We start from the raw sequence: 25,898 nt of genomic DNA, 5'->3' as shown, positions 1-25,898 counted from the left end.
GAACCGGCCGTCGGAAATGAGATCCGCACTTCGGCAGATTGCGAAGACCAATTTCCATCCAAATAAGGAAGAGCCCGGTCAAAACAAAGCACGGAAAGTGCAAAACAACCTTAGATCATGAGGGAAAAATCTGAAATAAATCACAGAAGCCCATATGAAAGATATAAACACCTGCGCATATCATAAATCCCGAACAATTAAACAGAAACAGCGCCTGCATACGAACGACTATGGGAACGACACATGTGATTACCGAATGTGTGCGCGAACTTTTGCTAACTCGACGAATACCAGGAAATAGAACACAACTTTAGTACCATTGGAAAGGTGGGAATAAATGAAAATTTATGATACCAAGAACGTGAGAAACCATCCAGAAATGAATGAGACACAAGGACATGAAGTTAGAAACCTGATAACGCGCGGGAAGACAGCTTCAAGAGGTCCAGAGCCCTAAATAAAATACATAAAAATATGATATCTTCGAGGACGACCTACTATAACAACAAACAATACATATGGAGGATTAGGATGTGATAATACAAGGGGGAATCAGGGAAGATGAACGAAATCCACAAAAACCACTAAACTACGACGGACCATGGCGGGAATTTTAGGGAACGATATTCTAATGAAGTGGAGAGCTATAATACATTCGTTTGAGTAATTCTTGATTACTAGCAACTTTTTCTTTCAGTTTTAAACCTGAACAATTCACTCATTTACCATTTCAAGTCTCATTTTAACTAAATGTCGCTGAATAAAAATGGAATAAATCAGCTGAAGGTCTCAGCACAGCCACACGCATAGTAGTGCGAAGTTTGAATTCAGAATCACCAAGTCATAGCAAATTTAGTGGTAAATATGAGGAATTTGAAATAGGAAACTGCGACAAATGCAGCGCAGTCAAGTTTTAATTAACCATTAAAATAGCTTAGGCGAGGAAGGACAATAAGGATTCTAGGTGCAGTCTGACCACAGTTCAGCGCAGTAAAGTGCAGTAGAACTATAGCATGAAAATTTCATTTTTTATTCAGTTTGAGAAAAATACACTGTAAATAAATCCTGTAAATAGGAGGTAGAGCATGAAAAAGGAAGGCGACCCAAGGAGTATAAAAGGGAGACCCTTTCTGTGACTTTTCGCCCCCCTCAGAGAAGTAAGAAAATAGAGTATTATTTTTCTCAAGCATTTCTGGTTGTCACTCCAGTGCGAAAAAGTGATATACAGTTAAGATTGCCACTGTAGTAAAAGGCAGCAATTAAGGAGAGAAATATTAAGTAGATATTTCAACAGGAAAGCTGGTTAACACTCCAGATTTCAAAGTGTAAACACAAAACAGTTATTTTGCTACTGTTAAAACAAGCAATAAAATAAGACAAAAATAAAACAAACTCAAGGGACACTCCAGACACAATCCAAATCCATTAACTGAGTAGAATATTTGAAACTTCACCAAGTAGAAGATTTAATTCAAGTTAAATTCCAAATTAAACAACACTACACAGAATTACACCTAGACAAATTAAGAAAATTCAATAAAAGGAACAGCTCCGCAGGGCTCGGTTTATCTGTAAGTCAATTCCCAGAAACTTTAGACTAACCCATAAAAATAGAATTAGCCAAAACACTCGGATTGGTACTATATTTACAACAAATAATACTAGTACACTTCCCCATCCTAACTAAAGAACCAGGGAACAGCTTGGTGGTGGTCTCGTTTGAACCTCCCAACTGACCTTCCTTCGTTCTCTCCTTCACCGCTCCTCTGTAAGGCCAGTTGGGGTGCCAGCCTTGGTGACTCCTTGTCAGGGACGCATCCAGGGTGGAGGGGGCCCGGCTGTAGCGCCCGGCAGAGGGACCCTCTTGGGGGACGAAGCGGGTGTGCGTACTGACGGGCCCGATCTGGGACTGTAGTCCCTGGCCACTTAGACTGAAGTGGAAAATGTGAATTGTTATTAAAAGGAAGAACTACACTACTTACCTGAAGTGGAAAACGTGAGAAGAAGGTTACTTCTTCAGTTCCCACTTCAGGTACATTTATGTACATGCGGCTTGGGTCACATGACGGGTGCCACGTCATCTACAGAGAGAGCTGCAGCCATCCGGGTATCCCCGCGGGGGATCCTGAGGGCATCCGCTGCAGGTGCGCATGCTAGGCATAGCGGGAAGTCGTCCGGGGTGTCCGAGCCGGATGGGTCAACAGTACAATGATACAAGGGAAGGTGGTCTGTGTAAATAGAAAGAATAAACAGAAAGGGAGAATGAAATAAAGGAGAAAGAGAAAAGAGGAAAAGGGAGGAAAGGGAGGAAGGGGAAGAGGGAGGAAGGAGGGAGGAGGAAGGATGGGTAGCGGGGAGCGGGTGAGTGGGTGAGGTGGGCCCGGGTGGGCCCAGGTGGAACCGGGTCAGGCGGGTGTGCCCTGACACTCCTCAATCCTCGATAACATAGACTGTATGGAGCTAGTATTCGACAGGGGGGGAGGAGAAGAGCAGAGCCCCTTTTCCCAACCCCGGACACTATATATGTATATACAGTTGTTTTACATTGTTTATTACAAAGAATATTAAGGAATAAAGAATAGAGGAAATGCATGCAAAGTGCACATGTAAGGTCAGTGTAGGTGCCGACCTTGTATCTCCTAGTTCCTCAAGTCTGTCAAAGAGATAAGCTGTATAGAGCTATATTTTGACAGGTGTGGAGGAAAGGAGTTAAACTCCATTCATCTCACACTCCGTTATATAAATATGTAATTACATTGTTGTACATTATTTATAGCAAGGGAATAAAGATGGTCGGCCTCAAGGAACATCACTCCTTACAGTGCAACATCCCATCCCTGTCCATCCCTTACATCCTCCCATACTATCTTGCTCATTTTTCCACCATTTTGAATGAGACCAGCTGAGTTGGAAAGCTAAGGTTTAGTATAGTTGAATGGTGTAAGGTTAGCACAGTTATGGGGAGCAGTTGAGGCTTCCAACATAATTTTGGGTTTCCAGGCCACTTGCTTATTGTTCTGTCTTTTGTATTAGTGTTTTCCATTTCTTAAAGCCAATTGAAATGTTCTTGAAGCTACCATGGGATATTATCTCTGTTTGTTTCTACAGGGAAAAGTTCATGCACAACAAAATAACTATTTTTATGGATTTTATGCTGTAGCCTACAAAGCACACAGGCCTAGTCTTTCCACCATTTTCGCATCCATTTCCCACCCACATTACTCGCTCTTTCCAATTTTTTTCTATTTTTCCGAAACCATTTTCAGTTCCCAAGCAGGATCCCCATGCATAACATAACTTTCAACTTCTTACCCCATGATCTCCACAACTATGCCTTTAAAACAAACCTTCTTATGCTCAATCGATAGAGCAGGATTATTTCTCCTATCACGAAAATTTTTGTGCTGAATGGACCAATATTAGTAGAGATTCTTGCATGTGGTCCATTCAACACCATGCTGAATCTCACGTGGACTTGTGTCAGGGATCGGCCCCTGACCCCGCTGTCAGGGCACCCAACCACACCCCAGAACCACCTTCCCAGACTTCCCCCACTTCCCTGACCTCCCCATCCCTACATATCTCTCACAACTTCAGCCCGCATGTGAGCCCGCAGGAAAAATCACGTGGGTCAAGGCAAGCAACTTGCCTTAACCCATGTGACACCTTTTCCGAGTCGCGGGAACATGCTCGGCTTCTACCTGGAGTCACGTTATGAACTGTACGTACACTTCCCTTTTATAGTAGCCAAGCGGGGAATAGGGAAACTTACCCTTCTTCTCAACTCAATCCCTGCTTAGGCAAGTTGTAGTTACCCTCTGTAATACATGACAACTCAATCCCCGCTTAGTCCCTTCAGTGAGTTTGAGGAGCTGAGGACAGGGTCTAGCGCCCAACCACCCGGAACACCACACACACCTAGGCCTGAGGTCGGGCTGTCCCTGATCGAGGACCGAGCCCTGACAACTTGACAGCACCTGTCAAGAACCACTGGGCCAATTTGAATAAAATTGAGCTTGTTGGAAAGCTGAAGGGGAGGAGAGGTTATTGGTGCTCAAAAAAAGGCATGAAAGGGGACGGTTTGGTTTCGCGTCGACCTTCTTTCATATCAGGCTGCTCCAGCAGTATTTCCCCCATATATCCCCCATTTCTTCATCGATTTCCACATAATTTGTATCATTAGAAAGCTGTCATCAAAACAAATCGAAGTAGGCTATAGCAGAGAGATTTAGTGCACCCATTGTGGAAATCGTCAACTTTATTCATTGTGTGGCCATCAATCAGCATAATTTGCGAATATATTGACAAACCTGCCATTGATTTCTCTCAAACTTGGTACTATACGAAAAGTATACTCCACGGGCACTCACAATATTTTTTCATATTTTTAAGACTCCTGAGAGACTCTGGATGTCGACCTTTTCCCTTTTCCCACGCAATCCATGTTCGGTGAATATTCATGACAACACATGTTAGAACTTGAATGTGGTAATATATATGCTTACATGCGACATAACATGTGTGTTCTTCCTAGCTATTAAGTTATAAATTTCCTCTCACCCAGAGCTTGTATGTACTTTTAAGTGATGGAAAGAGGAGAATCTTCCAGATCAGTGGAGATTTGACAGAGATGCCAACCTCTCAAGCAACCCATAGTGCGTGGGAAAGGGGCTTGCACATACCAGAGATAATGGTTATCTACAATGGCTCGTAAAATCCCAAAAATCTTTATAAGCATTAAAAATCCCTTTGAAAACACCACGGCAAAGTATAATTCCATAAATGCTCGAAATCATTGAGAAACATTGCCCATTCCCCCACCTCAGCCCTAATTTCGATAATTTTGATTTATCTTTTCCATTTTCCTGTCTACTATTTATGTAAATAGCCGTATGTACAACATCGCAGGCACATAGTTATCAGGACGTCCTCAGATTTTCCCACAGTCCATTTTTGGCAGCAAGCCGCATCACCAGGACGTCCCAGGACGTCCACATTGAAATAGGCCGTTTAGGCCCTATTTGAAGCGTAAAAAACACCCCTTGATAGGGTGGGTTAATTGGCTGACTAGCCTGACAAGGCAGCCAGCATCCAGATGCCGAAGATTTCGGACATCTGCATTGGTCACTGTACAACGGGTTATTTGCACACGTGCAAGTCGCAGAAGCCCATATCCTGAAATAAGCAGTAGCCCTTTGAATCGGCAAACTTATCGCAACGCTTGTCTTGTGTACCACCCGTATACCAGTAACACCGACCATGTCCTCCATCTGAACTGGTCCAATCGGGAGGGACCGGGTTCCCGTGGAATGTCACCGTAATGTTAACACCGCAAAGCTCCGTGGTCACTTCGTTGAGGTATGTGGCTTGGCTGTACTGAAGCCAGGGGTACAAGGACCTCGGGTTCGTTGCAGCCCAACATGAGGCTGTTGGGCAAATATTGGTTAAGCAGGAGCAAAATCCGTTTTGGACTTCGGCTCACCGTCCTTTTCGGGGAGGAAAATCAGATACGTTGGACCACTTTGGTGTCCGTCTTTGTCCCAGCACCCGGCAGGGCCAAAATGAATATCAGCTGTGACAACGGGAACAAGAGCGATTGGGACAAGAGCATTCCAGAATCGCATTGTGAATTTGGTGCTATTATACTGGCATGTAATGTGCGTGGCGTCAGTAGGTACGTAACATGAATCAGGGAGTACTTACCTCAGCCTTGAGCGTGTGCACTTAGAGGGTTGGAAGAGAAGGGGAGCGCATCCCTCAAATTATATTACAGTGTCTAAGGAGAAATAAAAAACAGCAACAATCTTTGCGTATCTAAGGTGCTTATGGGCGAGATATTTTCGTAGATATGGATGATATTCATGAGAAATGGCTGACCTTGGTCGTAATGATCGCAAGCGAAACGACCACCATTACATAATAATATTAGTATATTGTCATGCACATGAAACTGAATGGATAACAATATCAAATATCTGGACCTATGAATGAATATCTTTCGCGAGAAAGCTGGCTGGTATTAGGTCTTCTATCCCAATATATGAAGGTGGTCTAAAACATGCGCGATGAAACAAGAAAGATATCTGAGCCATACACGGTGTCTCAAAGCTACATGAGTGGAAATGGCTCCATCCATCCATCACGGATCTGTACATGTGGGGCGTAGTAGCGGAAGCGCAGCAGTGAAACGTGGCATATGCGTGGACAAATAGAATAATATCAATAACTGATATGAACATTACTTATATGCGTACCGGCGCGTCGTCATGGCCTGTTCGTCCAACAAGTTGCATGACCCCCGTCGCAGAACCTCACTCACGTGATTTGGGGAATTCGCTTCACCCCTGCTCGACCTCGATACTACGTACGATCATCGGGAACAATTAGTATCTCTACGACTGGCCCTATCCACCCGTTGGACATGTTCAGAGTTGGAATTGCAGCTTTAATAGGAGCCCAGGTGGCTTTCCTGGATGTTGTGCAAGCTTGCGAAGGCGAATGCATCATTGGGATCACTCAGGCCAGCCTTCGATCTTGACTGTATCCCATTGCTTGGCAGCTTGCTGAAGGGAAATTTCTTTGTAGGCTTTTGTCTCAAATTATACACATCCTGTCGCAGAGGTTCTGGCAGCTTTCGTGAGTGAAGCACGACAATGAATCACCTAAGCACGCGTGTCAACGCGCGTCGTAATCCCGATAGAGTCGGGATTTAAATAATCAATTTTTCTTGGGAGCAGCTCAAATTGATGCGGCGCGTCTTGTGGCACCTCTGTACGCGAACTTTGCGATCGGTGCATACAATCGAACCAGTCAAGACATCTTTCCGAGTTACTTTCATGGAAGTACATATACGAAGACCCCAAAAGTGCTATCCGTTGCTCACGTTCATTTGATGTTACATAGAATGCCGGGATAAGAATGGTGGTGTCGAACCCAGCGGTTGCCCAAATCCAGACTGGTGAGCTCTTGATGAAAACTCTATTCCTAACTTGTGGGGCTGATATTGTTCTGGGTCGAGTCCCGTTGTCTGTGGGACTCCTGGATCGCTCGTCCACTTCTATTCAATCCTTGCCTCGATTGCCTACAACTCCACTGCGTTGGGGTTGAAGCATTTTGCGTTCTCGACTTCTGGCCCTTCTTACGAAAAGTTTGAAAGCAGCGTCATGGAAAAGGCTGAGCAGGTTCACAGACGACATAAATTACGCATTCGAAGAAGCCAGAAGACTCTATCAGCAGGGCATGTCAAGGTCCGACTTGCGCATCTGACCAAAACTTATGCCAAAGGAGCAGCGCTGTTGGAAGCTTGTGGTGGAGACGAATACCCCTTGTGCCGCTGGAAATCGACAATGGTGGTCAGTCCTCATCATCAATTCTATTTGTTAGGTCACTGCGTTGATGATGTCCGGCTTGCAGCCCTACATTCTAACCTTCCCATGACGGACATCCACGCCCTTCAATGAGATTTCTCTTTGTGATTCCCTAAAGCATTTTGCACCCTGGTTACCCCAAGTACTTTTGTCACATTTCTGAGCACATCGACATTGCACTGGCACTGACATTGATACTCGCCGCATACTATGTAATCATTCTGTATCTTCCAAATCGCCTTAATAAATGAAGTAGTGCCTGAATCTCTGCTTCGGACCATTGCCCTGACGAAGTCCACCGACCAACAGCAGATAGAACAAATTCAAAAAAAAAGGCCGGGGGCGACACGATACTTCGCAGACCTCTCTGGTTTCTTGTGGAAGAGAGGCTGGTCACCTGCCCATGATTTCCACGCTTGTGAGTGGCTGTCCGCGTTTGATTCGCGCCGGCCAACTCCGTTATTCTCGCCTCCTTACAAAATCATGTGTCTTGTCCACATGAAGTCTAGGGATCGGCATCTCTTCTTTTAAAGGTTGTTTGCGACGGTCTCAGCACTCCCGTGTCCTAGGACAGTGGCCATCACGTATACTTTTGATGTGTTTTCCTTCTGTACCGCTGCGTCGTGTGGGTAGCCAGGATGCGTCATGCGGATGTGCCCGGCAGCGGCTGAAACCTCTCGCGCGTGCGAATTGGCACCTCGAGCTAAATAAAAAGCAGGGATTTGGTTGATTATATTGGGGCTGTACGTCAGGCTGCGCGTGTTTGTACACTTCCGTCTTCGCCCCCTCTGGAATCCTATGATGTAGGAGGGGGATTCATTGTAGATGGGCTTACCTTGTGAAGTGGTTCGTCCCCATATTGTGCTACGAGCCCTTGTGCTGTGGTCTTCGACCCATTCTTCTTTCCGTGTTGGCCTGGTTTGTTTTCCGGCGTGAATATTCGTTCGGGTATTCTTCAAAGTGATTTGAGCATCTGACCATATTCTCTCTGTACCCGGTATCATGTGTCCCACTATCCTAATGGGCTTTCGGCCTTGGATTTGATCTAGATCCCTTTCCAGGTCGCATGCTGGTAGGCGCTAGTCCAGAGATGAAATGGCCTGCTTGTTAGTCGGCATACTACAGCAGAACGAAGTGGACAACGTTAATAGCCACTGCGAGCAGGACCCTTGATTTCCGCTCAGAACCGTAATCACCCGACTTTCTCTCCGCTAAATTAGACCCAATGCCTGACAGACTTCTGGGTTTGGGGTCGGACTTTGGACACCATAAGTATTCCTGATCTTCTGGCTTCCGGGGAACCCAGAGGACGTTAATATTTCCTGGGACACACAATGCACCGGCCCGCTACTAGCTGTGTGGCGGCTCTCCTTCGATGATGACCCAACCCTTGAAGCATTGTCCGGGTTTTTAGAGTAACTTTTCAAGCGAAAGGTGCAGGAAATTTGATATCTGAAAAATTCCATTTTCACCCTCCCTCCTAAGCTGCCTGACACAGTTCCCGGCAAAGTTCCAGGAGTTTTCGTGACGTCCATACCTATGAGCTTTGTGTTATCGCCGTATCGATCAAATATGCAGTTCCCCGAGATGCGGCGGAACAAAGTATAGTGCAGAAACTGTTGGATAAAATGTGACATTGCTAGTTGCATCAGCACTTCTTGATGCCAACTTGGACCAATATTCCCTTTCCCCGGCTTCCGCAAATTGCAGACAAAAGGAGAGGGCCAAGCACCTATAGCCTCCATGGGCTGTACTACATATTGATCGTTGCCACCATCTCACACTCGCTTTGCGAAGTGGATAATGGCATCAATTCACGATTGTTATGCGAATCGACCTCATCTGAGCGGATTGACCACATAAACCATATACATACCTTGGACAATATTCGTGCGATAAGCGACAGTCGTATTACCCGCACATCTCGCTTGTCGTTGGGTCCTGCGGCAAGCTTATTGGTTGGCACTTCAATTATATTAGAACCTAAATTACGAGCATGGACACCGTCGTGTTTATCGATGAAGGAATTTGCCTTAGGAGGAACGTTTCTCCAATATGGCATCGAGCTAGTTCCCATGTTTGTGGAGCACGAGGTCGGTATTCATTGGGTGATGGGAGACTATGAATGGCCAAGAATGTGACGAAGGACTCGATGAGAGATATCGTGGTGCCGTACACTGTGGACCTATCTGCGGAGTCTTTGTGGACACTCCTCAACCCGCGAAGGGAATTTGCCTCCTGACAACTCACGTATATTTATTGAAGCTCCTCAATGCTGCATCAAACATGGCAGAAGTATCTCAGCTTCGTTGTCTCGGGGTTCCAGACAGCCAGGAACGGCTGCAGAATTCCCCAACAACTGAGAAGGGTTAACTCGACTCTTGAGGGGTGAATGGAAGGATAAAAGTACGTTAGAAGCGCCTTTTAGATGCGGGTCGCTGCACCTGTTATGTAGTATACTTCCTCCCCAATAGTATATGTAGTAATGTATTCCGTCACACCTCTTAAACACAACGCAGGAGGAGCCCCGTTCCCGCGAAGACACATGCCATGAAGATGCCCCACAAGCCTGGTTCTTCGGCCCACACAAAAATTTGAATTGCATCCAAAGTTGGTTCTCACGCTCAAATCCCCAACGCAACACAGCACCCCGAAGCGTCTAAATCCTTCACACATAGATCAGGATACACACATTAGAGTCTTTCGTTGAGATTCGCATCTTTCAGCTTGTGAGTCTTTTTTATCCAAGCAGCATTACTCCTCGTTCTGACAGTTTTGATGCTCATCTATCCGTCACGGCCTGCTCATCATTCCTTTGTTTCGTTCCTCCGTCCAATCTCTCCCGGAAACCTGGAAAAACTGCATGATCGGAATTCCGCAATTACTTACTGTGATAAGCAACTATGGGGAGAGCAAACCAGCTTATGCTCCTGGAGAGCGTCGTCCGGGCGGGGGTAATTACCGGAACGACATTTACCGTTTCCCGGTATATACCAAAGCCTTTGAAATGGTTCGCTGTCTTTCTAGTCGCATTGAACCTTCGAGTATTCCCAATCGCGTGGCACAGTGAGTCCGTCGGCCTTTCTTTTCCGTCAATCTGCTTTGCTTAGCACCATCAAAGTTCGTATTTTATACCCATGGTTCCGCATGATTTGGATAGATTGGCTTATTCGGAAACGGAGTGGAATCGCTGGACTTAATAAACATTTGACGAAGGTGACGAAGGAATTCGGCCTCGGGAAGAGTCCCTTAGATGTCGTCGAAGTGCTGAGGTTACGAGCAGGTATGGTTATTACCGATGATGATTAGCCTCATGATTCGTGCTTCATTTCCGGTCGGTGTAGGTATCGCGGATTGTGATTACAATCTCCATTTGAGCAACTCTTCATATGCTAAGGTGGGTTCGTGATCAGTTCCGCCTATCTTTGGCAAGTACAGCTAAATCGACTCCCTTCCCCACCAGAATATGGATTTCGTGCGCATGAATGCAGCCATTCATAGCTTTCCCGGTTTCCACTCTGCTGGAGGAAGGCTTGCGCTAGGCGGGAGCTACATCCATTTCCTCAAGGAAATTCCCATGTTCGCCCAGTACGAGATTCGTCTCTACTTTGGTGGATGGGATACATCTAAATGGCTCTATCTCTATGCCCAATATCTTACGTACCCGAAGAAAAAGGATGGAAAAAATGCTGAGTCTAGATCAGCGTCCAGTTCGAAGGCTATCGACGCCACATCTAGTAATGCTGAGCAAGCCGCGACCGAGCTCTTGAAGGGTGTCACCCCGGCGCCACCGCCATCCGATGTTGGGGAATCCGTGGTGATCATTCACCCGGACACCACCAGTGCTGGCACAGCAAGCTCGTCAGCTGTTCCATCTGGACTCGTTTCGCCTGCTCCAGGGTCATCCAATGGAGGAGCATCCACACCATCTGGCACCAGGATTTTCATTGAGACACCTCCTGTCCCAGAAGGTGCTATTCTTCACGCGACGGGGGTATCTCAATACTGCTTCAAATTCGGACGTATCACTGTTCCCCCGCGAGTAGCATACATCGTATCCGGTTTCGGTGATACTAGGCGATGGGAACGGCTCCAACGCGTTAGGGAGGGGAAAGAAGGGAAGGGTAAATTGAGCCAGTTACTAAGTGGAGGTTGGAAAGACACCAGTGAAGGGGACTTTTGGTCCTTTGAGGAATTTGAGGCGGAAGGGTTGAAGAGGGGTGCTCAGATGAAACTACTGAAGGAGGTAATGGAAGGCTTAGAGGCTCCCAACTGAATCTGTATCGCTGCTTGGTTCTGCTGTCCTTATTTTCATTTGCTATCGGGATGGGTCCGGATCTCAAGTTGTAGCGGTCACTTCTCATCTTTTTCCTCAGTATATACTATCCCCCTAATTGCCAATCCCCATGATGCCATAGACATTTCCTCATGTCTCCATACAAATTATTGTCAAACCTTGTGACAACTGAACAAACTAGGCTGGAAATATCTTCGTATTCGGAAGCATACGGATGAAGGTTTGAGTCCAGACTCGTCGTCCCCAACAGATATCGAGGATTTCAATATATTGACTGATCTTGCCAGCTGAGCATGAAGTTCTCGAATACAAGCACAGGCTTGTTGTCCTTGTGTTGAAGCACTATTCAGTCAGAATCCCTTTGCTCCTTCTCCATTGACGCAACCGTATGCCAGATTCCCAACGAGGGTCCCGGTTTTTGACTACAAGGTCACTGACACATATATTGTCTATCAGCGATCATATTGTACACCACTGGTTACGGGTGAGCCTGCGGCCAGGGGAATGATGAGCTTCAGGAGAGATGGCAGTCAAGTGGAAAGATCCGCCCTGACGGGTTGAACTCGATTTTCCCACGGTCCTGCTTCCACGTACAACTTTTGGGGCGGGCTGAAGTCACGCAGTGCGCGATGTCTGCAACTTGAATACCATCAGCCGATGCTCGGATCTCATATTCCGATGATTGCGTGGTCTGTTAATGAACAAGGAGCCATCGCAAACTGTTTCCACTCATGAGATATGGAATACTCATGTGAGCAGTGCAACCCCAACGGTTTTGCATGAGTGGCCCTCCGCTTTTTATAATTCATTGTCCCGGAATGCGATTTTAATATCCCGCGCTTTATAAACGTTCTCTTAGGCCTATTCTCCTTCCCCTTCAGTGCTCAGGACGCTGCTCTATCGCTAAGTCTGTGGCACCGATGACGAGCGAAGCCGCCTTGACTCGCGTTAGTCCCATTCTGACGTTCCTCCGTTTGGGAGGCGCCGATCAGTCACGGTCGATTCTTCCTTTCCTTCCTCGCTCGCTCCGATACCTATTGCTTGTGATTCTGCTCGTTAACTATCGGGCTCTTCCCTTCGTCTGGCATCGTGAGTACACACTTTCACGATATCCCCGTCCACTCGTAATCCCTCTTGTCTAACGGCCCGGAAAAGTGAGGACTTTCGGCTCTGTCATTCAGGTCCGATTGCAAGGATTGTTCAAATGGTTCAATCACGATAAGCGTAGACGATTCGTGGAGCATCTTTCTCCCATAGGAGAGGATCCCTTTGAGCTCACGGTTACCTATGCAACTACCGTGGGGCTCTCGGATTGTGACTATAACGGCCATCTAAGCAACTCTGCGTACGCTAAGGTGAGCATGAGAATCGCCACGGACAGGGAATGTGTCGTAATTAAGGGCTCCGCTAGAACTTGGACTACGCACGAATGAGAGCTGCGGTTATTTGCTTCCCAAGTATCCTTGAAGCCAAGGGGTGGCTAGGATTGGGGACATCCCACTTTCACTTTATTCGTGAAATTCCTCTCTGGACACAATACGAAATCCGAATTAATATCGCTTCATGGGAGGATAAATGGCTTAATCTCGTCGTTCAATTTGTGACTTACCCCAATGGGAAAGGCCCTGTGGAGGGGACGCGCATTGGTGCTTTTACTGTCGAACGTACGAAGCACGTTGAGCGAGATGTTCAGATAGACCCGGATTCGGAGGACGACCGCCCCGTCATCCCCTCTGAGCAGTTCTCACGATCATCTTCGTCTACAGATGAATTCTCCACCCCTGCAGCTGCTATCACTAGGACTCCTCTCGTCGAAACGGATGGCGTAATTTGGGAATCTACTCGCCGTGGCCGTTCAAGATCCCCACGTCCACGTCTACGTCCTCGTCATGCAACCTCTTCCTCGTCATCCTCCTCGTCATCTTTTGACTCTTCCACTTCTTCCTCCTACAAGTCTACTCATGCTGTGTTAGACTCAGATGGCGCTAACTCACCTTCATCTTCGCCCGCTACTACTCCACCTCCTTCCATACTATCCGATTCCCCACCTAACTCATCGCCCAGAAAAACGTATTCATCCCTCCCTCCCTCCCATCCAACCACCACTGCCACTGTCATTGCTTCACATCAACCCCCCGAGCCGACCTCAGGCTCAACACCAGCAACGACTCCAAAGAAAACGACGGCCATGCCCCCTTTACCAGAAGGTGCAGTCCTCCACTGTGTCCACGTTTCATCATACTGTTTCAAACAGGGGCGAATCACCATTCCCCCACGCGTCGCGCTCGTCGCAAGTGGATTCGGAGATAGACGTAAAGGTCGTTGGGAACGCGTTCAGGAAATTCGGAATACTAACACTCATGGTAGTGGAAATGGGGGTGGTAGTGAAGCAGGGTTGCCTAAGGGTGTCGGGGGATTGAGGAGTATACTCCGGGGCGGGTGGAAGAAGTACGAAGTGGAGGGGTTATGGAATCTCGATGAGTACGAGGAACAGAGACGCAGGGGCGTGGAGGCATTTGGGTCTTTGAGGACCCAGATGGATTCGTTAAGGTTGTGATTGGAAAGGCAGTGCTTTCGAATCTTCCTTTTTTTTTCTTGTCTACTAGAATGCACCTTACCAACGCAAAACTGTATCGATTTGCGTCTTATCACCATCATGCTGTATCTCTTCCTTTGCTTCGTAGAGGTTTGTCATAAACACGAGTACGTCCCCAATATATACTGTGCATATCATCATTTCTTCGCATGCTGCCAAGAAAAAAATCAAAATGGCTAAATGAAAGATCGCAATGCTTCAATGGCAGCCGATATGCGCGCACTACACAAATATATATGCATCGTACCTACTCTAGTTTCCTCCCGGCGTTGACACGTGGAACTCAGTGTACAGGGCCTAGCGCAAACTCCAGTCCGAAAAACACAAGTTCAAGTTCGAAGGCTGGACATCTATTCGGGATTTCCGAATCAAGCAGTCCCAAATTGCAGGATTCGAACGTTATGATTGACAGCAACGCACCCTCCCACTAGTCTTATCATCGCATGTCAAAGTCTGAGGCCATGGCCGGTAATAGATTCAGGTCTTTCAACGTGTCGCTCAGCGACAACCCTGTGCATGACCTATTTCCGCTCATCGGAGAAGCTGTGGCCCAAGAATAGAAGTGGTCTCTATACAGAATGGTACGAATATGGGCTGTGTTGAGGATCTCAGTAAAACCACTGGAGGTCAGACCATAATCGATGAGTGGCGTGTTGTTGTTATTTGGCCTACAACAGGTTGCATTTGTTCCGGTCGAGGTCCAGTGTACCACGCGAGCTCAGGCATTGCGAAAATATCAACACAATAAGGCCAGACCGCCGCAATGCAGTCGCTGAAGATTTCCGTCTTCCATTCTGTACCGTCCTGTTGGAAAAAAAAAGAATACTGGTGCATGAGTCCGTAGATGGGAGGCAATGACTGGTATGATGGCTTCCAACTAACATAGTAGAAAGGGTTTGGAATCGGCTAGCTCTGTACCCTGGAGTTTGATCACCACTTGGCTCTGGTAGTTCAGCGGACATCCTCCCCAGGGGGATTGTTCACGAGATGGGCCGAACCCTGTGGTCATGTTCATTCACCAGGGACTTCACACCGGAAGATGCGCTCCCAATGGCTGCAGCGCAACGTCCGCTGTCATTGCTGATGCTAACTTGTATAGGGAAGTGCATGTCTTACCAGGGTGAATCTTTCAGCACTCATGATTGGAAAAAGGAGACGGATGCACAAGTCTCCTATACTGTACGATAGAGCTGTTGCGTGATAAATAGTACTATCAGGAACCGCTGCTAGAGCTTCCCCCCCAGAATGTTCCAGATACCAAATCGATTGGTCGCCCCACAGATACTTTCCGCCATGACCAGGGATAAAGAGAGTTTGGCAAACAGGGAAATGTTGTGTGTCAATGGAAGACACTAGACGACAACGAAAGAAGTTGACCAGAAGGAATTAATTGCCAACACTATAAGTCAATGGATACTTTCCACCTCGACCAGGTAGGAGGAAAGCAATCGACCCGCAAGTATAGGGCACTCCTACGGAGAACCAAAAACCCTTGGAATTGCATTCGAGACGCGCTGCATTTGTTGCAGTTGGCCTACAAATGGATCCGATAGAGGAACCCCAGAGGGCAGTGGAGCGATTGGCCGGAGGGGATTATCTGCTTTTCTAAGTTCCCCTGATATCCTTGCAAGTCTGTCTGCAAGTCGGTTTGGCGGCGAGCAAGTAAATGTTGGCGATTTGAGGCCCACGCGTTGCATCGCGGACTTCAATATGGCTGAAGATTTTAATCGGCACGACGGGATATACACATGCACACACTTCGGTACCGAAACTTGACTGGATGGCTCGCGCGATCATCTGAATCGACAACATCTGTTGGTTTGTGGGCAACTGCTGGATGCAATACCTTATTCTTTCTGAGACGCTAGGCGTGATCCAACGCATACATGGCGATGCAGTCGTGTGGTTCCTCAGTACTTAAGGATCCAAGCTCGGGCAACGCTATATTTTAATAGATGCTGGTATCCTGCTCTCTTCCCGCTAAAGAGAGGGTGGTCACTTGCCTAGTATCCTGCCTCGATTGAGGTTCCCCGTAGAAGCGCACGCGAGATAGTCCGCCCATGAACGGTGCGATAGCTCACTGGTGTCCAAGCAAGGTGCAGCTCTCAATTGGGGATGGCTTATTCCCATTTCGTGGTCTCGACGTCTCGGCACGGAGATAGACCACCAAACGATCCGCGCACGAGGGCCAACCTGGGAAATCCTGAAAACTGAGGAGAATCATGCCCCTTTTTCGTAGTGAAAAAATGAAAGAATTTATAATATGGGCTATTACCACGCTCGCAGTATCGATTCATGCAATGCCAAATTGCAGAACGCGAATGCGTCCATCGTGAGTTGCTACAACCACCCTCCCAGTCCCGTCATCAAATGAGCAATACGAACAATTCCTCACGCCATCTGGCACATTGCTGCCCCCAGCCTTTGCGCCTCTACAAGTGGACTCGCTATTATCGAATAGTCCAATATCGCTTAAGGGAAAGTCGTCCACAACATTTTCACCCACATTGAAGAGGATAAGTCGTTCCAATGATCGACTCATTACGGGCGAGGTGGTATTCTCTAACCAGAGCCCTCTCCCGCTTCTTGGAGATGCCACGATGTCATAGAAGAAATGCGGATGCACGCCAGCACGATGTTGGGCCACGAAAAGGGGGGTTTCGATAAATGACCCAGGGCTCGCAGCAGTGATTGAGAGGTGAGCGTGCAGGCGTAGCGATTTGGGGTCATACTTCGGTGGGTTGTAAACGTAAAAATGGTTCATGATATGGAGCTTTCCCCTCTTTTCGCGGACAAGAATGGAGATAGGTTGAGAGGGAGGACTTGTGCGTTGTGCGGGATATGGAGCACAGTATGGAATGATGATCCCAGATTGCCAATCCACCATTTCGGGGAGGAAGGCCGAAGAGATCAGTTGTGCTTGGAACACACTATCTGTTTCCGGAAGTTGAGGCTCCGTATTCCATGCGATATCAGGAAGTGCGAAGATATCGACGCTGAAAGGTTGAATTATTATCACACAGTCACTGAGAACTTCCATGGCCGGGAATCCAAGTGCGCCGCGCTGTCACGAAAGAACGTATAAGTTTAAAACACGTAGAGTGGCAAGACGTCCCACTCACAAACCGGGTTATTGGCTGAGCACCCTTCAGTTCTATCATTACCTGGCGTCGATAATTAAACAAATATCCCCTGAAGTTCGATCCCCTGTACAACCCGATCAGGTTCCCGCGGAGAATCTTCAATCGACCAGGCAGTTCCTCTTCGAATATTTTTTCGTAATGCACTGTAGTTTTCCCTCTGTCATTCTCAGCAAAGGTTAGATTGTACAGAGTCGTATGTTCACGCCTGGAGACATTCAGTGTATATTTATGGCTGGGCTGGAATGATTGATACGAGGACATACTGGTCCGCAACGTGGGATAGAGCTATCGTCGCACGGTCTCCACTGTCACTGTTAGGAACCGCTTTGACAATTGCCCCTGATGTCCCCCAGATTAGAATCCTCCGTGATCTTCTTAGATTCGGTTCCAGATGCCATATCGACACAACATTGCCACCGCTAATGGTCAATAAGTACTTCCCGCCCTGACCAGGTAAGAGGAAAGCAATCTGGACGTAAGCAGAGGGTACTGCTACGGGGAATTCAGTATAGGTAAACACTCTTGGAACTTCAGATGCCCAGTTGCGTTGGAGGCGTGCTGCATATATTGCGGCTTGTTTGAGTTCACCTACAGAGAGATCGGATAGAAGAACGCCAGACGGCAATGAAAGTGATTCGCCAGAGGGGATTATCTGCTTTTCCAAGACATTCTTCCACACTGCATGAAGTCGGGTAACATCTCTAATATCCTTGCGGGTCTGTTTATCCGGTAGTTGGAATTGATACATACATGTGGATGTTAATCTGAGGCTCACACGCTGCAGTGCAAGAATATCGCAGACTTCGAGATAGGTTAATATTTCTACCAGCACGTCCAGATGGAGGGTTTGCAAAGACATGGAGGGAAGTTCGGCGATGCGAGTCTATGTAAAAGAGGTGCGATCACTATGCTGTAGGAAGGACACCATTCTTTCGGTAGTCGATGGGTGAACAAGCTCAAAGAGGCTGGTTACCTGCCTGGAATCGAGGTTTGGATTTGTTCCCACGCTGTGTACGGCCACTCAAACTGCGCTTGACTATGTTAAACGCTACTCACTACCTCCCTCTTTCAACGTGTCTCGACTGTGTGCGCTTACGGAGCAGACTCGTACCCAGTCGGAGGAGCTCCGTGGACGCGCAAAATAATAGCTTTTTTACGCAATGTAAATAAACGTTCTCACACTGGTACTCGACTGCTTCCGATGCTAGTCACGTTCTGTACTCAATACAAAAGATCACATGGTACGGAGTTAAACAAATATCCGATCACCTACTCCGAAACTTGGCCTGCAACACTTCGCTCCTCCAACTGGGGCAAAATGTAGGTGGCCGACCGCAAAGTCATTAAACTACGGCCGGGTGAGCACGGAACTAAACAACACACACAAAATACACATAAGAATGAAATTCTAAGAAATGTAAATAAGCCTGGAATGGTGCCAACAATGTCTCAGACAACGGCGAGCACCTGGCCGCGTCATTGGGCCCCCCAGGGTGTCACCAGAAGACGGCTGAGCCGAATAGGTGCTGGAGGGCGGGTGCGTCTGAATGGAACATACCTTCTTGGAGTTATGTCCCTTGGCACCTGGGTAACTCTGAAACAGAGTTAGGTCAGTTGAACCACGAGAAACTCCCTCGAAGTTTCCTTGTCCCAATAACATGGAGACTTACCCCTCTGGTAAGTAACTCCCTAACCCCTTCCCAACCAAGAAACCGGCTGCACCCCTGGTGGCTAAATGTCCCCAGGCCTAAGGCCGCCTCCTATGTCCGAACCCACACAAACAAACAAACTGACCGTCAACCCCCAGACCCTGAAAGCCCCCATCTACTGACCACCCACGGGGAGGACAACACCATGGTCGAAAACTTGCTGACCAACACCTCTGCTAATAAGGCCCACACCCCCCACATTGCCGAGTGCACTGTTACCATGCCAGAAACACCCCCGAGGCCGGAAGCCCTATCCAACAGCAACCTCGAAAATTTAAAACGCCTCAGATCGCCCGGCTCTGCTGACCTTGAGGGCCCAACCCAGCCCCCCCCTCCCTCAGTGGAGGAAACCCACCCCGAGCTCCCTGCTCTTTGACTCCCATGTGGCAGACCTCGAACCCCTGTGCCTGCAAGCCGGGCCAAAGGTTGGAAAAGGCTGCCCCCCCACTGGCCCCCCCAGATTTGCTCCCTGGCCCATTCTGTCAACCTTCAGGCCCAACCTTGAAGAGGAAAATGACGTGGCTGTAACCCCTACCACCCCGGAGCGTCCAACCAGAGCCCTGTCAGGGCACACCCGCCTGACCCGGGTCCACCCGGACCCACCCGGCCACACCACACCCACTCCCCGCTGTCTATCCCCCTCCCCCCTCCTTCCTCCCTCTCCTCCCCTTTCTTTTCCCTCTTCCTTCCCCTTTCTTTATTTCATTCTTCTCATCTTCCTCTTCCTGTTTATTTCTTTCTATCTACACGAACCACCTTCCTTTGTATCGATGTACTATTGACCCGTCCGGCCCACACACCCCAGACGGCTTCCTGCTGTGCCCAGCACGCGTGCATGCAGCGGACACTCTCGGGATCCCCAATGGGGACACCCAGATGCCTGCGGCTGCCTCCGAGGATGACATGGCACCCGTCATGTGACTCAAGCCGCATGTACATAAATGTACCTGAAGTGGGAACCGAAGAAGTAACCTTCTTCTCACATTCTCCACTTCAGCCTGAGTGGCCAGGGACCACTGTCCCGGATCGGGCCCGCCAGTACGCACGCCCGCTCCACACCCTGCGACGGCCTCAGTGCCGGACATTACCCCTGGGCCCTCTCGACCCCGGATGCGTCCCTGACAAGCCCCAGCCATTGCCGACGTCCAAAGCCTACCCCTAAACTCCCCCCTTCATCCAAAAGATGGCCTAGAATCTTATAACTACATAGACCTTGAGGGAGAACTCGAAAACTTCAGAGCCCACGGTGTCTGACCAGCAAGAATTCTAAGCAACATCCGTGAGGACCACCTCCAGAAATGGCAATCCGACCCCGGTGCGATCCTAGTGCTCCCCCTAGACGCCCACTATAACTCTGGAAAGTTCCATTCCATCTGTAATGATCTCACAACCTTCCTAAAAAGTGTTAGAAACCACCTCTGCCTAATGCGGGCATTTAGTGTAATGGTAACACACTCAAGGTACCTATGCAGGGCTCTGCAGTTCGACTCCCAGAATGTCCATATTTTATGCATTAAGGTTCCTGAGACCACGTGTACAAATTCCAACATGGTGGACATTCTACGGAAGTCACTGAGCACACCCAAATCCGGTTGCTGCCACGTGAGATGGGCACGTGAAGTCAAGCATTAAATTAGCCGGCCTGACAAAGTTTCAGGGGGTGTAGCTCAGAGCACTAAGGACCCAAATCTGGCTGCTTCAGACCACATGACGTGGACATGTAGGAGATTAGCAGTAAGTCCGGCCTGAATATGAATTCAGGGGGTGACAGCTCACGGGCTGTTGGAAGCCCGGTGGTTAGGGTCACATGTGGATCACGGGTTCAATCCAATGTGAAGGGGGTGTGTTAGAAACCACCTCCGCCTAATGCAGGCATTTAGTGTAATGGTAACACACTCAAGGTACCTATGCAGGGCTCTGCGGTTCGACTCCCAGAATGTCCATATTTTATGCATTAAGGTTCCTGAGACCACGTGTACAAATTCCAACAAAAAGGGCGTTTCCACAATCAGCCCAGACCCTATGCGTCATTCCCCCTGTCGCCAACAAAGAAGGTCAAAGTGCCCCCTGGGGCTTCTTTGTTGGTGGTCTCCACCCGATGCAAGCCCACCTCCTTGTCACAAAACACCTCTGGCTCTCTCGTGCCATTGGCTTTATAGCCATCAACCTCTTGACCTATAGCCCAACCAGCTATGTGGTCACCATCCATAACATTGGAGCCAATCTTGACGAAGCAGACCAAGTCCAAGAAGCTATCACGGCCCAGATTGCTAACCCAGACTCTGAATTCCATACCTTCTTCAAGAAATACAACATCCCCGAACATGAAATCAAGGCCATCATAGATAAATGTGTAGCTATCCCCAGGGGATATGAAGCTGCCACCTGTACTAATTGGGAAAACCCCTCTGCGAAAAGAAACCCGACCTCGAACTCGCAGATCAAAGTATGGGAAATCCACATCCCCTCCCCCTTCTTCTCAGTCCCAGACCTCGCACCAGGTGTCCTTGCTTCCCCCCATGATTTATGGCTCGGTCTCTTCAGGACAACCACCTTCCCTCACGACTGGATGGGCGAAGGTAGTGCCATTCAAGGAAACATCATGTGCCATACATGTAAAGGCATAGACCACAGCTTCTGGCTTTGCCCTATCCATGACCACGCCTCCTGGCACGAGCTCAACCCCCAGACAGAAAAAACGGAAAATGCCGAAACACCACACACCGCACACAGAGGCCCTCCCAACAGGAAAGAGAATATGTTCAGACCCAGAGGTGGCCGAGGTAATTCCAAAAAACCCTAAATACCTCCCACCCTCTGTAGAACCGTGCCAGAAATTAGTTAAAAAATTATAAATCTAATGCCTCATGACCTATTTTGAAACTAACACTCTAGACCTAGTGCTGGGCCCAAATACACTGGGCCCACAGGCAACAGGAAAGCCCAGCACCAACCCATCCACCCAACCAACCCTCCCACAAGGGCTGGCAACCCGTGAGAGGACCATCTTAAATGCCACAGAAATATACACAACCACAAAGCCCAATCCCACGGAATACTCTAAACTGGTTTATGACTCTGCACCCTTGGCTCCCGGAGGGCAGGAAGCTTATCCTGTTTTGCCAATGCCCAATGATGGCTGCCAAGTCCTGGAAAACGGACACCCCCCAATAAAAAGAAACATAAAGTCCTCCACTTGAGGGGTGGTGACCCTACCCCCCAAAACCACCCCCCCAGTCTAAAGATAGGTGCCCTAAACATCAAAGGTGCCAACAGCCCCTCGACCAAGTACAAATGGACAACAATCACACGAAAAATGAAACAGGAGAGATTCGGTATCATGTGCCTCTCAGAAACACACTCCAACCAGCTACAGCAAAACCACCTAAACAACATCTACAGTACCGAGTGGTCAATCATCCACTCCTATAACTCAGAACACACCCGTGTGGGCGGAGTAGCCATAATCATTAACAAAAGTATAATAAAAACTAGTCCCAGATTGGTAAAGGACATCATCCCGGGCCACGCACTCCTCATAGAAGTAGAATGGCCACCAAATATCCCCACCAAAATCCTAGCCATATATGCCCCCAACCCCCAGAATGACAACTCCCAATTCTGGAAGGACATCCGCCAGGAACTTAACAACACCCCTGTAGACATTATGCTCGGGGACTTCAATATGGTAGAAGAAGCCATGGACAGACTTCCCCCCCCCACCCTGACCCAGATTCCACAGTGACCGCCCTCCGTGACCTCACCTCCCTCAACAGCCTCACGGATGGATGGAGAGAATCACACCCAGCCCCCGAAAGAAACTTCACCTTCGGCCACGCTACAGGGGCATCCCTCTCCAGACTAGACAGAATATATGCAAATGATGCCATAAGAAATAGAGCCTACACATGTCAACTTGTCTCTGTCAAATTAAGGGATGACCGTGCAATCGCAATCAGGAAAGGGCGATGGGCCATCCCTCTATACTTAACCAATGACCAAATCTTCCTAAAAGAAGTCGAAGCCATCAGCAACGAGGCCCTCAACAAAATGGTCAGAAACAATAACATACAAAACACCTTCCATGAATTCGTATCTGCTGTGACCCACCTAGCCAGAAAGACTGCAAAAGTAAAAGCTGGCAAACTCAACTCCGAAATGAGGCGCCTCACGCACAGATGCGACAAGGCCATGCTGAGACTAACATCTGTGGATGAGACCCTTGCTGAGATGACCCAGGTCCAAGTCCAAAACCTAACAAAAAGAATTAATGAAATAGAGAAACTAAAACTACCTAAATCAAAAGCGCACACTGGGGCAAATAAAAGAATCCTAAGTGAAACAAACAGCAAATACTGGTGTAAATGAGGAAAGGAAAACAAACCACGCGACACAATACCCGAACTGAGAATCCCAGAGTCCAGCCCTCCAGCCTACACAACCGACTCAACTGAGATGGCAAACATAGCAGCCAACCACTACAATGCCGTCCAGTACAGAGACCTGTCTGCCCACCAAGAGGAGAGGGAGACCCACATTATAAACTCCATAAACAAAATCCGGAATCACATCCCTCCAGAAGACCTCGTGAACCTGGCCACCCCACTAAGCCCCGCGGACATAGAAAAAGCCCTAAACCAGTCTCCCCCGGGAAAATCCCCTGGCCTCAATGGCATACCTACCGAGCTATTCAAAAACCTAAATGCCAGGTGGAAGGAAGGAAGGAATGAGAACCGCGGACTACATATAGTAAAACTCCTAACCTACCTAGCCAATGACATTGAAATGAACGGCATCTCCTGCCCATATATCTCAGAAGGGTGGCTCTGCCCACTCTACAAGAAAAAAGACAAAAGAGAAATCGAGAACTATAGACCTATAACTGTGCTAAATGCAGAGTACAAAATTATCACAACAGCCATTATGAACAAACTATCCCCCATAGCCCCCCTCCTAGTCCACAAATGCCAAGCGGCCTTCATCAAAGGCCGCAGTATTTTTGACCAAATAGATCTTGTCAACCGTATGACCGACCTATGTGAACTAACCGGACAGGACGGAGCAATTATCGCCCTCGACCAAGAGAAGGCATATGACCATATCCAGCACAACTACCTCTGGAGGGTCATGGAGTCCATGGGAATCCCTCTTAACCTCATATTGACAATCAAAAACCTTTACACCGATGCCAATACAAAAGTAATCCTAAACGGCATGATCAGCCATGAGTTCCCAATAACAAGAGGGGTCCGCCAAGGCGACCCCCTGTCCTGCCTCCTCTTCAACATTGCCATAGAACCTCTATCGATCACCCTCAGAGAATCCCCATCACTCCAAGGCCTAGAGATCAACACCCCCACTCTCTCACAGAAAGTGATAGTGTCCCTCTTTGCCAATGACGCCGCCATTTTCCTTGCCAAAGACGACGACCTGAACATCCTACTCTCAACCCTAAACAGCTGGTGCATCGCATCTGGGGCAAAATTCAACCAAGAAAAAACTGTCGTCCTCCCGGTCGGCTCACTGGAATACCGTGAAAGGGTACACAACGAGAGAACTATCAACCCCTCCTCCGATGTCAGCCTAAATGAATCAATAACCATTCTAAAGGACGGACAAACCATGAGATATCTAGGGGCCCAATGCGGGAACAAGCCCAGTCATAAAGACCCCTGGCCCTCAATCACAACAAACATTGAAAAGTCGCTCACCCAATGGAACAAAACCCACCCCTCCCTCGAAGGCAGATGCCTGATCACCCAAATGACCATCGGCAGAATGACCCAGTTCCATACATGCGCGCAAGGAATGCCAAAAGACCTGGAAATACACCTAAACAGAAGAATACGTGAGTTTATCTGGAACTCTGACAGCCCCCCCCTATGAGCATGGACCAGCTAAACAGACCAAAATCCCACTGCGGTAAAAACGTCCTGAACTTACGAGACAGAAATGAGGCGATTCACCTCATCAAACTCCAAAAAATCCTCGATAGGTCCCCTAATAGGCCCCCAGCCTCAGATGCTGCCGAAGCCATCCTACTAGCTGTTCTCCCCAAAAACCAACTGCCCCGAGACCTGGCACACCCCTTCATCATAAACATCTTCACCCAAAAACCCTTCCTTAACGCCTGAACCCATCATAGGAATATCCCAGCTGAACTCCGAAACACCCTAAAGGAGCTAAATACAACCTCAGACTGGAGAACCCGGCAATTGACCTTGCCACTAAGCTTAACTTACCAGCTTGGGCCCACCCGGGCCTTGAAAACAACCTCAGAATCAGCGACCGCTCAAGAATGGCATCCTGCCTAAGAGCATCCCATAGATGCAACCTCGTTGGTGACCTTGTCGCCCAAGTCAACCATCAGGAAAACCCGGCCCACGACCCCACCAAAAGAAAGTGCCCCTGCCCCTCCTGCGTGACCTACAGACTGGCAGGCTGTAAAAACCCGGAAGGATGTTACCAAATGGCAACGAAAATTGCCACTAACTTCAACCTCCATTACAGCCCATACAGCGACTTGCACCTTCTTCCCCTACCAGACCGCTCCCCCAAGGAAACTGCCAGTCAACATGCCATCAGGAACACAAAAGACATCAAAAAATTTCCTCCCATCCCCCCAACTATGTTCCCCGCTCCACCACTACTACAGCATTCAGCAGAACCCCCCCGGAAACCCCCCCGGAAACCCCAAAGGACCCAACCCCCCAATCCCAGCAACCTGGCAATGTGGTAGCATTCACGGATGGATCCTGTCCCCAAAATGGCGACACAAATGCGAAT

The 25,898-nt window shown here is 48.3% G+C and overlaps 8 protein-coding genes across 8 annotated transcripts; 4 read left to right on the top strand and 4 right to left on the bottom strand.

The window, feature by feature from the left end:
- Positions 1-4,785: 4,785 nt before the first annotated feature.
- Positions 4,786-5,588, bottom strand: EI90DRAFT_3086381 (uncharacterized protein). The gene is made up of 2 exons (XM_039062197.1): positions 5,483-5,588; positions 4,786-5,426 (listed from the first exon to the last, which is right to left on the bottom strand). Exon 2 carries the CDS (start codon positions 5,268-5,270, stop codon positions 4,920-4,922), a length of 351 nt encoding a protein of 116 aa, XP_038909160.1. The 5' UTR covers positions 5,271-5,426; positions 5,483-5,588; the 3' UTR covers positions 4,786-4,919.
- Positions 5,445-6,423, bottom strand: EI90DRAFT_3134413 (uncharacterized protein; the record flags this gene model as incomplete). The annotated part of the gene is made up of 3 exons (XM_039064667.1): positions 5,445-5,645; positions 5,704-5,723; positions 6,369-6,423. 3 exons carry the CDS (start codon positions 6,421-6,423, stop codon positions 5,445-5,447), a joined length of 276 nt encoding a protein of 91 aa, XP_038909159.1.
- EI90DRAFT_3086374 (uncharacterized protein) lies at positions 6,354-7,630 on the top strand. The gene is made up of 6 exons (XM_039062196.1): positions 6,354-6,520; positions 6,586-6,636; positions 6,701-6,842; positions 6,904-6,958; positions 7,019-7,352; positions 7,414-7,630. The coding sequence occupies exons 1-6, from the start codon at positions 6,422-6,424 to the stop codon at positions 7,435-7,437; spliced, it is 705 nt and encodes a 234-aa protein (XP_038909158.1). The 5' UTR covers positions 6,354-6,421; the 3' UTR covers positions 7,438-7,630.
- Positions 7,631-7,849: 219 nt separating this feature from the next.
- On the bottom strand, positions 7,850-8,419 carry EI90DRAFT_3086372 (uncharacterized protein). The gene has a single exon (XM_039062195.1). It carries the CDS (start codon positions 8,369-8,371, stop codon positions 7,895-7,897), a length of 477 nt encoding a protein of 158 aa, XP_038909157.1. The 5' UTR covers positions 8,372-8,419; the 3' UTR covers positions 7,850-7,894.
- Positions 8,420-9,865: 1,446 nt separating this feature from the next.
- EI90DRAFT_3158886 (uncharacterized protein) lies at positions 9,866-11,842 on the top strand. The gene is made up of 4 exons (XM_039066206.1): positions 9,866-10,433; positions 10,489-10,650; positions 10,712-10,764; positions 10,831-11,842. The coding sequence occupies exons 1-4, from the start codon at positions 10,271-10,273 to the stop codon at positions 11,641-11,643; spliced, it is 1,191 nt and encodes a 396-aa protein (XP_038909156.1). The 5' UTR covers positions 9,866-10,270; the 3' UTR covers positions 11,644-11,842.
- Positions 11,843-12,584: 742 nt separating this feature from the next.
- On the top strand, positions 12,585-13,270 carry EI90DRAFT_2944685 (uncharacterized protein; the record flags this gene model as incomplete). The annotated part of the gene is made up of 3 exons (XM_039055316.1): positions 12,585-12,753; positions 12,820-13,019; positions 13,076-13,270. Coding segments are annotated over 3 exons (564 nt in total), but the record flags the coding sequence as incomplete, so codon positions are not given.
- Positions 13,271-16,494: 3,224 nt separating this feature from the next.
- On the bottom strand, positions 16,495-18,533 carry EI90DRAFT_3158884 (uncharacterized protein). Its single transcript, XM_039066205.1, has 4 exons — positions 18,179-18,533; positions 17,667-18,121; positions 17,383-17,608; positions 16,495-17,324 (listed from the first exon to the last, which is right to left on the bottom strand). The coding sequence occupies exons 1-4, from the start codon at positions 18,260-18,262 to the stop codon at positions 16,554-16,556; spliced, it is 1,536 nt and encodes a 511-aa protein (XP_038909154.1). The 5' UTR covers positions 18,263-18,533; the 3' UTR covers positions 16,495-16,553.
- Positions 18,534-18,733: 200 nt separating this feature from the next.
- EI90DRAFT_3086349 (uncharacterized protein) lies at positions 18,734-21,979 on the top strand. The gene is made up of 6 exons (XM_039062194.1): positions 18,734-19,080; positions 19,211-19,326; positions 19,454-19,658; positions 20,239-20,360; positions 20,397-20,514; positions 21,125-21,979. The coding sequence occupies exons 1-6, from the start codon at positions 19,062-19,064 to the stop codon at positions 21,913-21,915; spliced, it is 1,371 nt and encodes a 456-aa protein (XP_038909153.1). The 5' UTR covers positions 18,734-19,061; the 3' UTR covers positions 21,916-21,979.
- Positions 21,980-25,898: the final 3,919 nt, after the last annotated feature.

The sequence above is a fragment of the Cantharellus anzutake genome (genome assembly GCF_015039405.1).
Source record: "Cantharellus anzutake strain C23 chromosome Unknown EI90scaffold_118, whole genome shotgun sequence".
Classification (NCBI taxonomy): Eukaryota; Fungi; Basidiomycota; class Agaricomycetes; order Cantharellales; family Hydnaceae; genus Cantharellus; species Cantharellus anzutake.
Note: the sequence above shows the minus strand (reverse complement) of the source record. Positions and strands in the feature narration are given on the sequence as shown.

What these genes read in the sequence shown, in the direction of transcription:
- EI90DRAFT_3086381 (XM_039062197.1), bottom strand. Translation starts at nt 5,270, where the DNA reads ATGGAGGACATGGTCGGTGTTACTGGTATACGGGTGGTACACAAGACA.
- EI90DRAFT_3086374 (XM_039062196.1), top strand. Translation starts at nt 6,422, where the DNA reads ATGTTCAGAGTTGGAATTGCAGCTTTAATAGGAGCCCAGGTGGCTTTC. An exon ending in CAGAGGTTCTGGCAGCTTTC is followed by an intron (nt 6,637 to 6,700) that starts GTGAGTGAAGCA and finishes TAATCCCGATAG; the next exon opens with AGTCGGGATTTAAATAATCA. An exon ending in TCCGAGTTACTTTCATGGAA is followed by an intron (nt 6,843 to 6,903) that starts GTACATATACGA and finishes GATGTTACATAG; the next exon opens with AATGCCGGGATAAGAATGGT.
- EI90DRAFT_3086372 (XM_039062195.1), bottom strand. Translation starts at nt 8,371, where the DNA reads ATGATACCGGGTACAGAGAGAATATGGTCAGATGCTCAAATCACTTTG.
- EI90DRAFT_3158886 (XM_039066206.1), top strand. Translation starts at nt 10,271, where the DNA reads ATGGGGAGAGCAAACCAGCTTATGCTCCTGGAGAGCGTCGTCCGGGCG. An exon ending in AGTGCTGAGGTTACGAGCAG is followed by an intron (nt 10,651 to 10,711) that starts GTATGGTTATTA and finishes CGGTCGGTGTAG; the next exon opens with GTATCGCGGATTGTGATTAC. An exon ending in GCAACTCTTCATATGCTAAG is followed by an intron (nt 10,765 to 10,830) that starts GTGGGTTCGTGA and finishes CTTCCCCACCAG; the next exon opens with AATATGGATTTCGTGCGCAT.
- EI90DRAFT_3158884 (XM_039066205.1), bottom strand. Translation starts at nt 18,262, where the DNA reads ATGTCTTTGCAAACCCTCCATCTGGACGTGCTGGTAGAAATATTAACC. An exon ending in CTATCCCACGTTGCGGACCA is followed by an intron (nt 17,609 to 17,666) that starts GTATGTCCTCGT and finishes GAATGTCTCCAG; the next exon opens with GCGTGAACATACGACTCTGT. An exon ending in CTCAGCCAATAACCCGGTTT is followed by an intron (nt 17,325 to 17,382) that starts GTGAGTGGGACG and finishes CTTTCGTGACAG; the next exon opens with CGCGGCGCACTTGGATTCCC.
- EI90DRAFT_3086349 (XM_039062194.1), top strand. An exon ending in CCCACATTGCCGAGTGCACT is followed by an intron (nt 19,327 to 19,453) that starts GTTACCATGCCA and finishes CCCCTCCCTCAG; the next exon opens with TGGAGGAAACCCACCCCGAG. An exon ending in TCTCACAACCTTCCTAAAAA is followed by an intron (nt 20,515 to 21,124) that starts GTGTTAGAAACC and finishes TTCCACAATCAG; the next exon opens with CCCAGACCCTATGCGTCATT.